Raw genomic sequence first — 13,905 nt, 5'->3', positions numbered from 1 at the left:
CTATAACAAACCTAAAGGCGTTCACGCTGAGACTTAGCCACATCTGCTCGATAGGCGGAGACGCGGGGTGCGCACATATTCGTGCGTTGATACCGCGCCGCAGGTAGAACCCGACGCCACCACCGCGTGATCGCACGCAGCTCGGTCTGGGCGCGTGACGAAGCCGGTACCCCGGCACTGTAGGCGCGCGCCCCTCCTCCCCGCTACGCAGCCACGTCTCGTTTATAGCCATGATATCAACACCATGCTCTAGAACAACAACAAATTCGTCTTGCTTTGTGCCTATTGACCCAGCGTTAAGGAAGCCAATTTTCATATTTCTTTTTCTACTGTGAGTCATTGATATTTTGTATGTCATAAGGATACGTGGCGATTGGTTTGTTGTAAATTAATAAATAATATGATATCGTTAAATAAGAATGTTGACCATAATATGTAATAATGACAAATGTAGGTGACGTCGGAGACACAGTCTGAGTTAAATATATCAGACATTGCTCAGTTATATATATTAAACATAAAAACGGATTGTGCAGAGATACATATATTATGAGATCAGTACCGAAACTGTATATATCGTGGCAAGCTAAGGTAATTTTTTTAAAGATTAGGCGTAAGGCAAAGCATAAATAAGAAAAAATAAACATAAAAATATGAACAATAATATTAAGACGTACGTATAAAGCGTTAATATACAGCAAATTTAAGTTAATTACTAATAAAAGCACAAGCAGACAATAGCAAATTAATACTATTACTTTACTTTTAGAGCACCAAAAAAATATTTTTTTATATCCGCCTCGCATCTGATACGACGAGCTTCGGTGTCATTTTTTTTCCGCGCGTAAATTCGTCCGTCCCGAGTCCACACGTATTTCCATCCCTTGGTACCTGCCTGACGAGTGTCGTAGAAGAGTTGCCTGTTGGTTTTAGTCAAGCGTTTATTGACATAAAACCTATCTGTCGGGCCCGGTAACTCAAAGCCTTCGGTATTGACCCCGCGGCGGACACGTGCGGCGCGCAGCATATTGTCTCGCTGCGCGCGGCGTGAAAGCCGCACAGCTAGCGGTCGTGGCTTCACCGGTGCTGCTCCCTCCGTCATGCCACGTTTGGGTCCTACACGTACAGCACTCACGATGTCCCTCTCCTCTAGCTCGACGCCTAGTTTTTTAGAGACGAGGCACACAAGATGCATTGGGTTTTCGCCATTAGCCTCCGAGAGGCCCGTGATTTCCACATCTGTGAGTAAAAGTTCCTGCTCGCGGTCATTCAAATCAAATTTGAGCCTCTCGACCGTATCGACAAGACCAGTTACGTCGTTTGATGCATATTTGTTCTCCAGCACAGATACCTTATTTTCTATGCACTCCACACGTTTTGTAAGGCCGTCCACAGATGTTAACAACCGTTCCATTTGAGCATTAAAGTTGACAAACTGCTGACGTATATCAGACATTTCTGTCCTAAAAAGGCGTAGTTCCCGAACTATTTCGTTTTCAGGTATGGGCACATGCAGTTTTTGATCTGTGTCTGTTTGGTCTATCACTGAGCAGTCCACCTGGAGTGCACTCTTAACGGGAGTATCGGTGTTAATGCTGCGGGGTCTTTTAGCAACACATAATGGACATCGCCAGCTAGGTGGTATGGTTGCAGATTTTGGTATCTTTAAACAGGGTCTGTCATATATACCATTGCATCCCACACATGCAATTCGTTCCCCAGTTGCCACATATCTACCGCAACTGCTGCACTTCATAAATATTTTGTAAGCGAACTACGAACTAATTAATTAATTTAACTAACTCGAAACGAATTAACACAAATCCGTAAGCCTCTTTAATAGAAACCGGTTACTGCCTGGTTTTGCTGTGGCTGTTCAACGTGTTCAACAAATATTTTTTAGTATTTAAACGAATAGTATTTTCACTGTTTTAAAAAGAAGTCACACTTCACTCACTTCAAAATACTTTAGAATGTAACTAAATTATTTATTATCTTTCGAAAATAACATTACTGGTTGTACTAGAGGCAAACCTACCCCACCTTATAACGCGACCCACTAGGCAGCTGTTCGAGTAGTTCTGCTATAAAATCCTAGCGGATGTGCTGCCTAGGAACGGCAGCAATATTAATATTAAGCAGCTTAATTTATAATTATATTAGTTTCGTGTTTTTTCTTATATTTATAATTAGTATGGAATAGGCTGTATAATGTAAATAATGTATACATTATACAAAAGCCACAATATAGTGTTAGGTCAAATTTATGTAATTTTATTATTAGAAGTAGCATTAATTGTATAAAACGGTTCCCTATGCATAAGCATAGGGGCTGTTATACAACCTTAGCCTTTAAGTAGACGTGCCTAGAATAAGATAGTATTAAGTAATTAAAACTGTAAATATTTAAGATAATAGCAGATATGTATTAGATTCATAAGTGATAATGAAGGAATATGTTGAGTAGGTAAACTTGTAGCTGTAAGATCATATGTTTAGTAAATAAGGAAAATAATAATATTGTTAGTTTGTAAGCGATAAAATATATAAAAACGTAATAAATTAGTAACCCACACACAACCCCTACCGATCAATGGGAGGGAGAAAGTAGAGTCTTAATAGTTCCTCGGCCCTGGAGCGAAAGCTGCCAGGGAGGTAGGCCTACTAGGAATTATTTATAAAAAAAAAAAAATATAACCTAACCTAACCTAACCTAACCTAACCTAACCGACTTTTGACCCAACTATCGTGTCGTCTACATATAGCTCCGCTACAAAAAATAATTTGAGTGGTAAAAAGTGCTTATTTCGTTGTGGAATTTGGTACAGTGTTTTGTAAGCTTATAAATCACCAGGATTAGTGTTTGTGAAAGTTTGTGCAGCGCGCTCCGAAGTTACAGGGCCTGGACTTTGAGTCAACTGCCCCGAGTCGTCGCTGCAGCGATCAGGAAACGCAACGCTAATTCCTGGAGCGCCGATCAAGACCTGTCCAGCAATTCAAATTTGAAAACAATCGGACATTGGATTGCGAAGATATCCTAAGATAAGTGTGCCATTCATAACCTCGTTGGCTTTGTATGGGCAGCTAGGGTATTCGAGTTTGGGCTCGCCTAAACCGCGATTTTAAGCTCTTTCGATTGGCCCCGGCAGAATTGTTATTTTTTTTTTAATTATAAGGATTTTTTTAAATTACTACTTTTGTACAGTTGTTTTAGACTTGTATTTCACCGTGGAATAGCCGTGTTTGGGCTTGTCGGAATCGGGAGACCTAGCTCTACCTATTGGACACGGTGAAATTTGTAATTAAAATTTGTAATTAATATTTTTGTGTTTTCTGTTCCATTTGTTGTTATCGTTATACTATTAATTGTTTATCTTAATTGTTTTTAATTGTTGGAAGTAGCTGGAGGCACTCCGTCGTGTGGTCGAGTTTGATGTCATCAAACAGATTGACAACATCAAGGCCAGCCCCTCTCCACCCCCCCTGCAGCTGGGCTCCCTGGTGGAAGAACTGAAATCCATGCGTAGAGAGGCAACGGACATGCTTGCGGAGGTGCGAGCTCTGGGTGCAAAGTCACCAAAGCTCCCGGAGGAGCCAGTACAGGCTCAAGCATCACTTTCTTATGCGGCGATGGCTGCCAAAGTGCCGGCTAAGTCCGGCCACTCAATCATGGTAACTAGTGACTCGCCAGAGGACACTAGTGACAATGTTGTCACCAAGATTAGAGTGGCCGTTGACCCGACAAAGACCGGTACAAAGGTGGACAGTGTCCGCAAAGTCCGGAATAAGAAGGTGGTGCTAACCTGCGGCACAAAGAGTGAGGTGGAGGCTGTGAAGAAGCGGCTTGGGGCAAATTCGGGCCTCAAAGTTCAGGAGGCGAGGGGGAGGGATCCGATGATAATCATCAGGGACGTGCTCTCTTGCCTAAAGGACGATGAGGTCACCGCGGCCCTAAAGGCCCAAAACAAAGAGCTCTTCACAGGCCTCTAGAAGGACCACCAAAACATGGAAACATGTTTCCGCCGCAGGTGCCGAAACCCGCACCTCGCACATGTGATCCTGCGGGTGGCCCCTCAGCTGTGGCGTCGCATGGTCGACGGGGGGTCTGTCCACCTTGATCTCAAGAGGTCGAAGGTGGAGGACTTCTCGCCGCTCATCCAGTGCTCAAAGTGTTTAGACTTTGGACACGGGCGGCGCCACTGCAAAGAGTCGACTGACCTTTGCAGTCACTGCGGGGGACCACACGTCAGGAGCGAATGCCCCGACTATGTCGTGGGGGAGCCGCCCAGCTGCATTAACTGCCGTCACGCTAAGCTGGACAAGACGGACCACGGTGCGTTCAGCGGTGACTGTCCGGTGAGGCGGAAATGGGATGCCATTGCCCGCCTTAGCGTGAGCTACTGCTGAGGGCACCGCGGTGATAAATCCAGGAGGTCACGGGCCCAAGGATGCTGATTCAAGGCACATGATACAGGTAAACCTGCAGCGGAAGCGATTGGCAACCGATGAGCTGATGGCAGAAGCTGTCAGCCAGAAGGTAAGCCTGGCACTGCTGCAGGAACCCTATACAGGTAGTCAAGGGGCCTTGAAGCGATACCCAGGGGTTCGCGTCTATCAAATGGACCAGGGGATAACTAGGACCAACCCCGCAAAGGCCGCAATAGCGGTCTTTGATAAAGACCTCCAGGTAAGGTGTGACCCGAGCCTCCAGTCGGAGAACATAGTGGCAATCACCATAGAGTTCTCCGACTGGACACTTGGAATAGTGTCCGCTTACCTGGAAGGGGACAAACCCCTGGATCCATACCTGGAACGTCTGTCCAGCGTCCGATCCAAGCTGGGAACCTTGTGAACCGTGTTGTGATCGGAGGTGACTTCAACGCGTGGAGCCCATGGTGGGGTAGCACGGACGAGGATCATCGGGGAGCTGAATTGGCTGGATACTTTGATGATCATCAGCTGCACATCCTTAATACCGGAACCGAACCCGCCTTCCAAGTGGTTCGAGGAGGTCGGCTTTGCACAAGCAGAGTCGACATTACGGTGTGCAGCCAAAGTATCCTGCCAAGGATGGAATCCTGGTGGGTGGACCCCGCTATGGTAAGCTCCGATCACAACGCTCTAAGGATAGGCCTCCGCGCTGGTCGTGCGAAAGCACCCGGCCCAGCACCAACCACTCGGATATATAACACGCGAAAGGCAAACTGGGATAAGTTCCGAAAGGAACCTATTCTACAGTTCGAAAGCCGCCAAATCCGAGTGGAAAGAGTGTCGGCCATAACCGCCCCCGAGGACATCGAAAACGTTGTCCTCGAATACCAGGAGGCGGTCCGACAAGCGTGTGAGGCCGCGATCCCAAAGCTGAACCGAACACTGAAGTATGAACCTCCATGGATGACCTCCGAACTTCGGGTCCTGCAGCGAGATGCGGTCACTAAAAAGAGACGCATACGCTGCGCGGCCCCAACAAGGAGGGAATTCGTCATTCGACAGTTCCTAGAAGCTAGGGAGAAATATGAGTCTGCCGCGCAAGCGGCGCAGACCCATAGCTGGAAGGAGTACTGTACCGCGCAAACAGGCGAAAGCCTGTGGGACGGAATCTACAGAGTCCTCCGTCAAAGCTCGAAAAAGCAAGAAGACAAACTTCTTGTGAGAGACGGAGTGACTCTTGATCCCAAGCAAAGTGCAGAACTCCTTGCAGCTACGTTCTTCCCGGACGACAGGCTGGAGGATGACACTCCCGTACATTCTGCAATAAGGAGGGGAGCGGACCGTCCGCTGTGCGAGTTAGCCTGTGCAGCGGATGATCCGCCCTTCACCGTTGCGGAACTCAGGGAGGCGGTTCATGACTTCGGTGCTCGCAAAGCTCCTGGATCGGATGCGTTAACGGCAGACATCAGTGCTAAAAGCATTGAGGCAGATGAACGGCTCTTCCTAGAGATAGCCAACAGGTGCCTCGCTGTGGGATACTTCCCGAAGCCCTGGAAGCGTGCGGCGGTCGTGACACTTCTCAAACCGGGAAAATCCGACTACCATCATCCAAAGTCTTACCGTCCGATCGGACTTTTGTCAGTCCATGGTAAGACTTTGGAAAAGATGATGGTACGCCGGATAAAGTGGCACGTACTGCCGAAGATTAACCCGGGCCAATTCGGTTTTATGCCACAGCGGAGTACTGAAGATGCCCTCTTTGCCATGATCGAGCACATCAGAGCTGAGGTCAGGGCAAAGAGGGTAGTATTGATGGTATCTCTAGACATAGAGGGGGCATTCGACAGCGCCTGGTGACCAGCTATTAAACATCAGCTGGCCGCCAGGAAATGCCCCCGAAATCTGTACTCCACCGTGTGCAGTTACCTCAATGACGGCGAGGTCATTATTCGTTATGCGGGCGCCGAGTGCGTGAGGCCCACAACCAAGGGGTGCGTTCAGGGATCGATTGGGGGGCCCATATTCTGGAACCTCCTGATTGATCCGTTGCTGGGCGCCCTCGAGGAAGAGGGCCTACGCGTGCAAGCCTTCGCCGACGACGTAGTGCTCGTCTTCTCGGGCTCCTCTCCGGAGACTATCGCGCGGACCGCTAACTCCGTCCTCCGGCGGGTCTACGACTGGGGCTTGGACAACAAGCTGCGATTTGCTCCACACAAGACCAACGCCATGGTGATTTGCAAGAAACTGAAAATAACACCTATTCAGATCACCATGGGCGGCGAAAGTATAAAGATGGTCACAGAAACCAAAATCCTGGGTCTTATTATTGACCACAGGTTGTCTTTTAAGCCGCACGTCGCCGACGTTTGCCGAAAGGCAACGGCCATTTATGGCCAATTGTCAAGGGCGGCCAAGACAACCTGGGGTCTGAACCCAGAGGTGGTGAGGACCATCTACATCGCCGCTGTGGAGCCAATCGTACTTTACGCTTCAAGTGTCTGGGTCCCAGCCGTAGATCAAGTCGGAGTGCGGAAATTGCTGGACGCAGTTCAGCGAGGGTTCTCGCGGAAGATCAGCCGGGCCTACAAAACCGCCAGTTTGAGTGCGGCGCTGATCCTGTCAGGTATCTTGCCACTCGACCTGAGGATCCGAGAGGCGGCAGAATTGTACCGATATAAAAGGGGTGAGGACATTGATGATATGGCAGACAGGAACGCTGAACAGCGGGTTAGCTTCCTGGATGCTCCCCATCCAGCCCTCGCTCCTGAGGTAGAGTTCTGTTGTCTCGAGGAAACTCAGGCCGAGACCGACGTGGTAGAGGTGCAGGATGACCCAGGAGAAGGAGAGGGTTACCTGCAGGTCTACACCGACGGCAGCAAGATACAGGGCAGGGTTGGAGCCGGCATCTCATACAGGCGGCGAGGCTTGGAAGTCAGAGCAAGAAAACTCAAATTGGAGAATTATTGCTCTGTCTTCCAAGCCGAAATGTGCGCAATTTCGAAGGCTATCGAGGACATCTTGAAGATGCCCGACATGAGGTCGAGATCCTTAGTGACTCCAGGTCGTCGCTGGAGCTGCTAAGGGATCGATCATCATTTAACCCGATAGCCTTCGAAATCAAAAACTTGATCCGGCGGGCTCGAGAAATGGGTAAAACCATTCGGTTCCGCTGGGTTCGGGCGCATGTAGGTATTGAGGGGAACGAGAGGGCTGATCACTCGGCGAAGGACGCGGCGCTCCATTCGAAATTGAGGGCTGCATACGATGTAGTGCCGATTTCAACTCTCCGCCGCAAAATTAGAGCCAGGACCCTCGACGTCTGGCAGGAGCGGTACACCGCGGGTCAAACCGCAAGTGTCACAAAAGCGTTCCTGCCGGACGTCGCGGCGGCCTATAAGCTGGTTAGGGAGGAGCCTTTCTCCGCGTTGATGGCCCAGATCATCACGGGCCATGGCGGGTTCTCGGCGTACCTCCACCGGTTCGGACTAAAGGATAGCCCAGCGTGCATTTGCGACGGTCTAACTGACGAAAGCGCAATGCACCTGGTGCTCGAATGCCCTAGGTTTGGCCGGTGGAGATGCGACCTTGAGATTGAAAGTGGGGTGGCCGTCGTGGAGGCCAACCTACCAGCCTTGGTTTCAAAGCCTTTACGGATGAAGTTTGAAATTTTTTGTCATAGGATTTTAGCCGATGTGCTGCCGAGGAACGGCAGCAACATAAAAGTAAAAATTAAATAATCTAGGAATTGTAAATAATACGTGTCTTTTGTTTTCTTTTTAATCTTTAGTATAAATAAGTAAATTTGTAAATAGTGTATAGAAAGTTTCCCTATAATATTAAGTATAGGGACCTTATACAACATAGCGACTCCCTTTAAAAATGTATAGAGACATAATTAAGATATAATTTAAATTCAATTGTATGTTCACTAAAATCGTGTATTTAGTCATAAGTGTAAGAAAATGTAAATATAAAATATTATTAATAAATGATTACCCACCCCCAATCCCTGCAGCTCAATGGCAGGGAGGAAGTAGCGTAACTAGCTCCTCGGCCCTGGGACGCAAGTTGCCAGGGATGGTAGGCCACTAGTTAGTAAAAAAAAAAAAAAACCTAACCTAACCTAACCTAACCTATTTTCGTTTTCAAATATATTACAGTTTTGTATGTGATTATAACAAATGTGTCAATGTCTATTAATATGTTAGCTTTTAAAAGTTTCTATAGCATTGTATATTTTAAAAATTACTTGGAACCTTGTCAGTCTTACTGCATTAGCTCTTTGTGTTTGTTAAAGTTAAATATGTATTGGTTTTGTTTTATGTTTATGTTAAAAAATTGTAGCTTGTATTAAAACTATAAATGTAATTTATAGTGTGTAGGTAATTGAAACAAATTTATGTAATATATTACACCCAGTTAAATGTTAATACGCATGAGTACGATGAATTTTGTTTGCCCAAAGCGATTGTACTCATGATTAGTTTAAGAGATAGAAAATTCGAAGATTCTTTGTAAGAAGGGAGATAGCCTGGATGTCTATCTATATGGTAATAGATGGACCAGGCATTCGTATATTGTTATAAATATGATGATGATTTTATGCATAGTAGTATTTTATGTTAACTATCGGTAAGTTATACAGGACTGCCGGTAAAAAGAAAATACAAAATACAAAAAAAAAAAAATACAAAATACAAAAAAAAAAATACAAAATACAAAAAAAATGAAATACAAAATACAAAAAAAATAAAAAAATAAACGGCAGTCTCTCACTTTCACTTAAGAAATGTACTTATTTACACGACAATATAACTCTACGATATTATATGTAAACAAGATTAGATTCTAACACTAATGATCACTTCAGTATCAGCAACAAAAAAAAAGAGATAATTGTAACATAGGATCACAACCCCGACTGTTTGATGCTTGTGAAAAAATTGAGCGGAACTTAAAAAAAAAAAACCTAACCTAACCTAACCTAACCTAACTTAACCTAACCTAACCTAACCTACCCTAACCTAACCTAACCTAACCTTTTTTTTTTTTAACGAGGAGGAAATACATTTACGTACTTACTACAGGGGTAGCCCTGTGCACTATGTGGCACAGGGAGTGTGGGACTCAACCACTTAGACCATCTTCTACGTAGCTAGAAGTTGGCCAAGTTTGGTAATACCCACTAAAACCTCCTCGAAAGCAGAGAGTTCCCCTTTTTGAGAGGTTCTCCGGGATCTTTGCACGGCATTTCACCGGAGAACCTCGGGGAAGAGGCCATCAGTGGCCCTCTACTGGCTCCTAGGGGCTGGGGTTGAGAGGTCTTCTTGGACCCCTCTCCCCCTCCTGCCCCGCCCTGCTGCCCTCTGAAGGGCAACTGATGCCCTCTCTCTGTTTCTTTCGGCTTCCTCCTTCTGTAGCATTACGTGCTCGCAGAAGGAGGAAGCCACCTTCCAGGACTCCTCGCTGTCCAGCATGCTCTTGACCATGCCAGGCAGCGAGAGGTCCTGGCCGATCACTGTCCTCAGGTCTTGACGCCTCGTTTCCCACGCGGCGCAATTCCGGAGGGTGTGATCGGCCGTATCCTCCTCGGTGTCATCACAGTGATGACACCGAGGCGATACCTCCTTCCTCACAACCCGGCACAGATATCGTCCAAAGCAGCCATGACCCGACAACACCTGTGCCAGGCGGAAGGAGATATCTCCTTTTCGTCTTTTCTTCCAGTCGCTTAGGACTGGAAGAATGGCGCCTATAGTGCGCGCGCCCACTTGGGAGGACTCAAGTTCCTCTCGCCACTGCCGCATAATGGCAGCGTCAGCCGCGCGCCTTATAGACGCCTCGCGCTCCCTCCACGTTTCGCCGCCCATTTCCGCCTTAAGGCGGAAATGGGCGGCGCTCATATATACGTAATCAACGCGCGAGAGCTCCAGCCGCCCCAACCAATCTCTCTCCGAGGTGCCTGAAGTGCGCCTCAAAGCCCCAACGGCCATCCAGCACAAGGCCTAGGTACCTCATAAGGGGGCCACCGGGACACGCACTCCGTTCACCTCGATGGAAGCGCCAGGAGGTGGGCCCCTCCTTGGGCCGTGGAACAGGATGGCGTCCGTTTTACTTAACGCCACCCTGAGCCCCAAAAGCCTGATCCGCTCGACAACAAGGGAGGTCCCGACCGAGGCCAGTAAGGCTGCCTCCCCAAAGGACCCCCCCTGGGCCACCACCAGGGTGTCGTCTGCATAGCAGAAGATGCGCATCTTGGGTAGAAGCGCACCTCGCAACACCCAGTCGTAGCCCATGTTCCAGAGGAGCGGACCCAGCACCGACCCCTGCGGGACTCCGCACTCTGCGGGACGCCGCCTCATCCTCCCGTCTCCCGCCACCTAGGCCACCCGGCGCCCAACCAGGTAGTCCTTCACTATTCGGCGCAAGTACCAGGGCACCTCGAAGAAGTCGAGTGCCCCAGCAATTACGCCGAACGGGAGACTGTTGAAGGCGTTGGCTATGTCCAGGGAGACCGCCAACGCCCTCTCACCATCCGCCACCACACTCTCAACATGAGCCCTCAGCTCAGTGAGGGCGTCAAGCGTTGAGCGGCCCTTCCTAAAACCGAACTGGTGTTCGGACAAGTCCAGGCCCTCGGCAGAGAGGTGGCGACTTAGGCGTGAGGCCACTATCCATTCAAGCAGCTTCCCAACCTCATCCAGCAGGACTATAGGTCGGTAAGCCGCTGGAGAATCAATTGGCCTACCCTCCTTTTTGATGAGGCATAGGCGTCCCTCCTTCCATACTTCCGGGAACCGCCCGAAATTAAGACATTTGTCGAACAGTCCCCGGAGTTCCCCCTCGACATGTGGGAAGGCCAGGGCCAGGACACGACCGTGGATACCGTCCGGGCCCGGAGCCTTCCTCCTTGTCTTGAGGCGATCAAGGCAGAGGCCCAGTTCCACATCTGTCACGCCCTGGACCTCCCCTGTCGCCTCTTCCACAACCTCCCCCTCCCGCATCCTGGGCGGGATCAGGTCCACTGCGGTGGGGAAGAGCCCCGTGACCACTTCCTCTACAAGCGCTGGCTCCAAGACCTCCGTGAGCGGAGCCCCCCCACCCTTCAACTTGTTTCGAGCTGAATGGTAAGGGCGCCCCCACGGTTCCCTCTCCAGGCCATCGAGAAGGTCCTCATAGGCCTTCTCTTTAGCCTGACTGATCGCCGACTGGAGAGCCCTCTTTCGGTCATAATATACCGTTCGAAGGCCCTCCATTATTTTAGGCGTGTCGCCTCTCCGACACCGACTCCGCAGATAGGCCCTACGGGCCCCTATGCTTTCGGTGCGTAGGATGGCTAGCTCTTGTGACCACCAGAAAACAGCCGTCCTGCGTGGGGCCCTCTTCCAACGTGGCATCGAAGAGTCCGAGATAGACTTCATCGCCCTCTTAAAGCCAAGAGCCAGCGCTTCCAGGTCATTCGTCATAGCTGGGCCTCCGGGCCTCAGCCACGATCTTAAGATCGCCGCCTCCTCGGCCAATTCCCGATCAAGGTGACTTATCACCCATCTCAGGAAGGCCGAGTTCACCCCCTCCGGTGGGATCCCAGGAGCCGGGCAGCGGCTAGATGTGAGGACCCCCAGTCGGATGTACCTATGGTCCGACAGGGTCTCCACATCCTCCACCACCCGCCAGCCAGTGACCCTGCACGACGCCTCAGGGGAGGCGAGGGTAATGTCAACTATCGATGCCCCCTGAGGCCTCACGCACGTCGCTACTCCCCCGGTGTTAAGAACGACGAGACCCAGCTCAGCCTCCCATGCCACCATGGGAGCACCCCGCACTTCGGTCATGGTGTCGCCCCAACTGCGTGAGCGACAGTTGAAGTCCCCCATGAACAATATGCGGCGGGACCTGGCCCTCCTGATGGCCGGCCCTAGGCAGCCCAGGAAGCCCTCAAACTCCCACAGAGGTCTGTTAGGGGAAAAATATACCCCCACCACTGTTAGAGGGCCCCAGTCTGCTACGACAAAGCCATCCCCCCTTTCCCGAGCTATCAGGGGCGGACCCCCTGACCGTGCAACAATTGCGACCAAGCCATGAGAGTCCGCCGCCCAATTACTTCTCTCGGGAGGACTATATGGCTCCGCCGCTACCGCCACATCCACACCCCACTCGGCCATGGACTGCAGGAATAAGTCCTGTGCCCCAGCCGAGTGATTGAGGTTCCCCTGAAGGAGCTCGAACAGTGTCGTACCGTCCATTACGACGACATTTGTTCAAGCTCCCCCTGAGGAGCAACCGTACCCTCCAAACTGGTGGGCGCGCTCGGTGCGCTCGGTTCCATGGACATGGCGGGGGCCGGCACCCCCGTTCTCGATGTGTTCCTTTTAATTAGCGGGGGGTTGCACCTCCGCCCCCCCATGCGGTGTCCTGTGGGTGTTCCGGCATCGGCACAGACGTCACACCTTGGTTCCTCGGTGCAACTTTGTGCGAGGTGCCCTGCCTTACCACAGCGACAATATAGGCCGCTGCGGTCCTTAGCGGTACACGTTGCACTGCCATGTCCGATGCCGTAGCACCGGAAGCACCGTAAAGGCTAGCCTCAAGGAGGGTGACCCGTACGGTGCTCCATCCGATGCAAAGGCGATCCTGCATGATCGCCTTTGCTGCTGTGGTGGGGCACTTTACTATCGTGCTGCCCATGGATGCGATACGCCCCGCACGCACATGTTCGCGGGGAACATTCTTCCTGACAGCAACGGCCCCCACCACGTCATCTAGCGTCACGCTGTCTTCCAGCCCGCTGATCCGTATATCCACGGATTTCACAGGCCGGTTAACAGTCGCGATCCCTGCTAGTGCTCCCCGTATTTCCTCAGCAAGCCTATCAGCTTGCTGAAACCGCTCGGGCCCCCCAATTTCGAGAATTCGGCTTCCCAGGGCCGTTTTCCGCGTGCGGACCTTCTTCACCCCTATGTCCGCCAAGCTGACCCACTGCTTAGCAGCGGTGAGTGCCCAAGCATACGTCGCGCCCCCTGCTACCGCATCCTTCGACAGGGTGATGACCACCGCAGCAGTTGAAGGCGGCTTGAGGCTCATCTTTGCTTTGGGTGGTCCTGTCAGCCCATCACCCTTGGTCGGCTTCACCGGCTCCACGGGCTTGGTGGACTCAGTCGCGCGTATCCGGCGGACACCAGCACGCGCCTGCGGAGCCGGATTAGCCGGCGCGGTCAATGTCGTGTTGGCCGTTGGCGGAGCAGGCTGCGTTACCTTCTTCTTCCCCCTAGCCGCCACCTTGGTCCAAGAATCGGCTTGAGCATTTGCCGCTGGGACTTTAGGGGGGCCCTGGGGAGCTTCCACTGAAATAAGCACTGAGGTGTCCGCTCTAGTGCTCCGCTCGACCTGCCTGACGGCAGCTGCCAGGGGCGGCCGGACCACTGGTGCCGGCAGCAAACGGTCTTCGATACCGGCCAGCTTGGCGTCCATCATCTC

At 50.7% G+C, this 13,905-nt stretch overlaps 1 protein-coding gene across 1 annotated transcript; it reads right to left on the bottom strand.

Moving 5' to 3' along the window:
- Positions 1-754: 754 nt before the first annotated feature.
- LOC126976728 (uncharacterized) lies at positions 755-1,521 on the bottom strand. Its single transcript, XM_050825229.1, has one exon. The coding sequence runs from the start codon at positions 1,454-1,456 to the stop codon at positions 755-757; it is 702 nt and encodes a 233-aa protein (XP_050681186.1). The 5' UTR covers positions 1,457-1,521.
- Positions 1,522-13,905: the final 12,384 nt, after the last annotated feature.

Source organism: Leptidea sinapis, chromosome 42, assembly GCF_905404315.1.
Source record: "Leptidea sinapis chromosome 42, ilLepSina1.1, whole genome shotgun sequence".
Classification (NCBI taxonomy): Eukaryota; Metazoa; Arthropoda; class Insecta; order Lepidoptera; family Pieridae; genus Leptidea; species Leptidea sinapis.
Note: the sequence above shows the minus strand (reverse complement) of the source record. Positions and strands in the feature narration are given on the sequence as shown.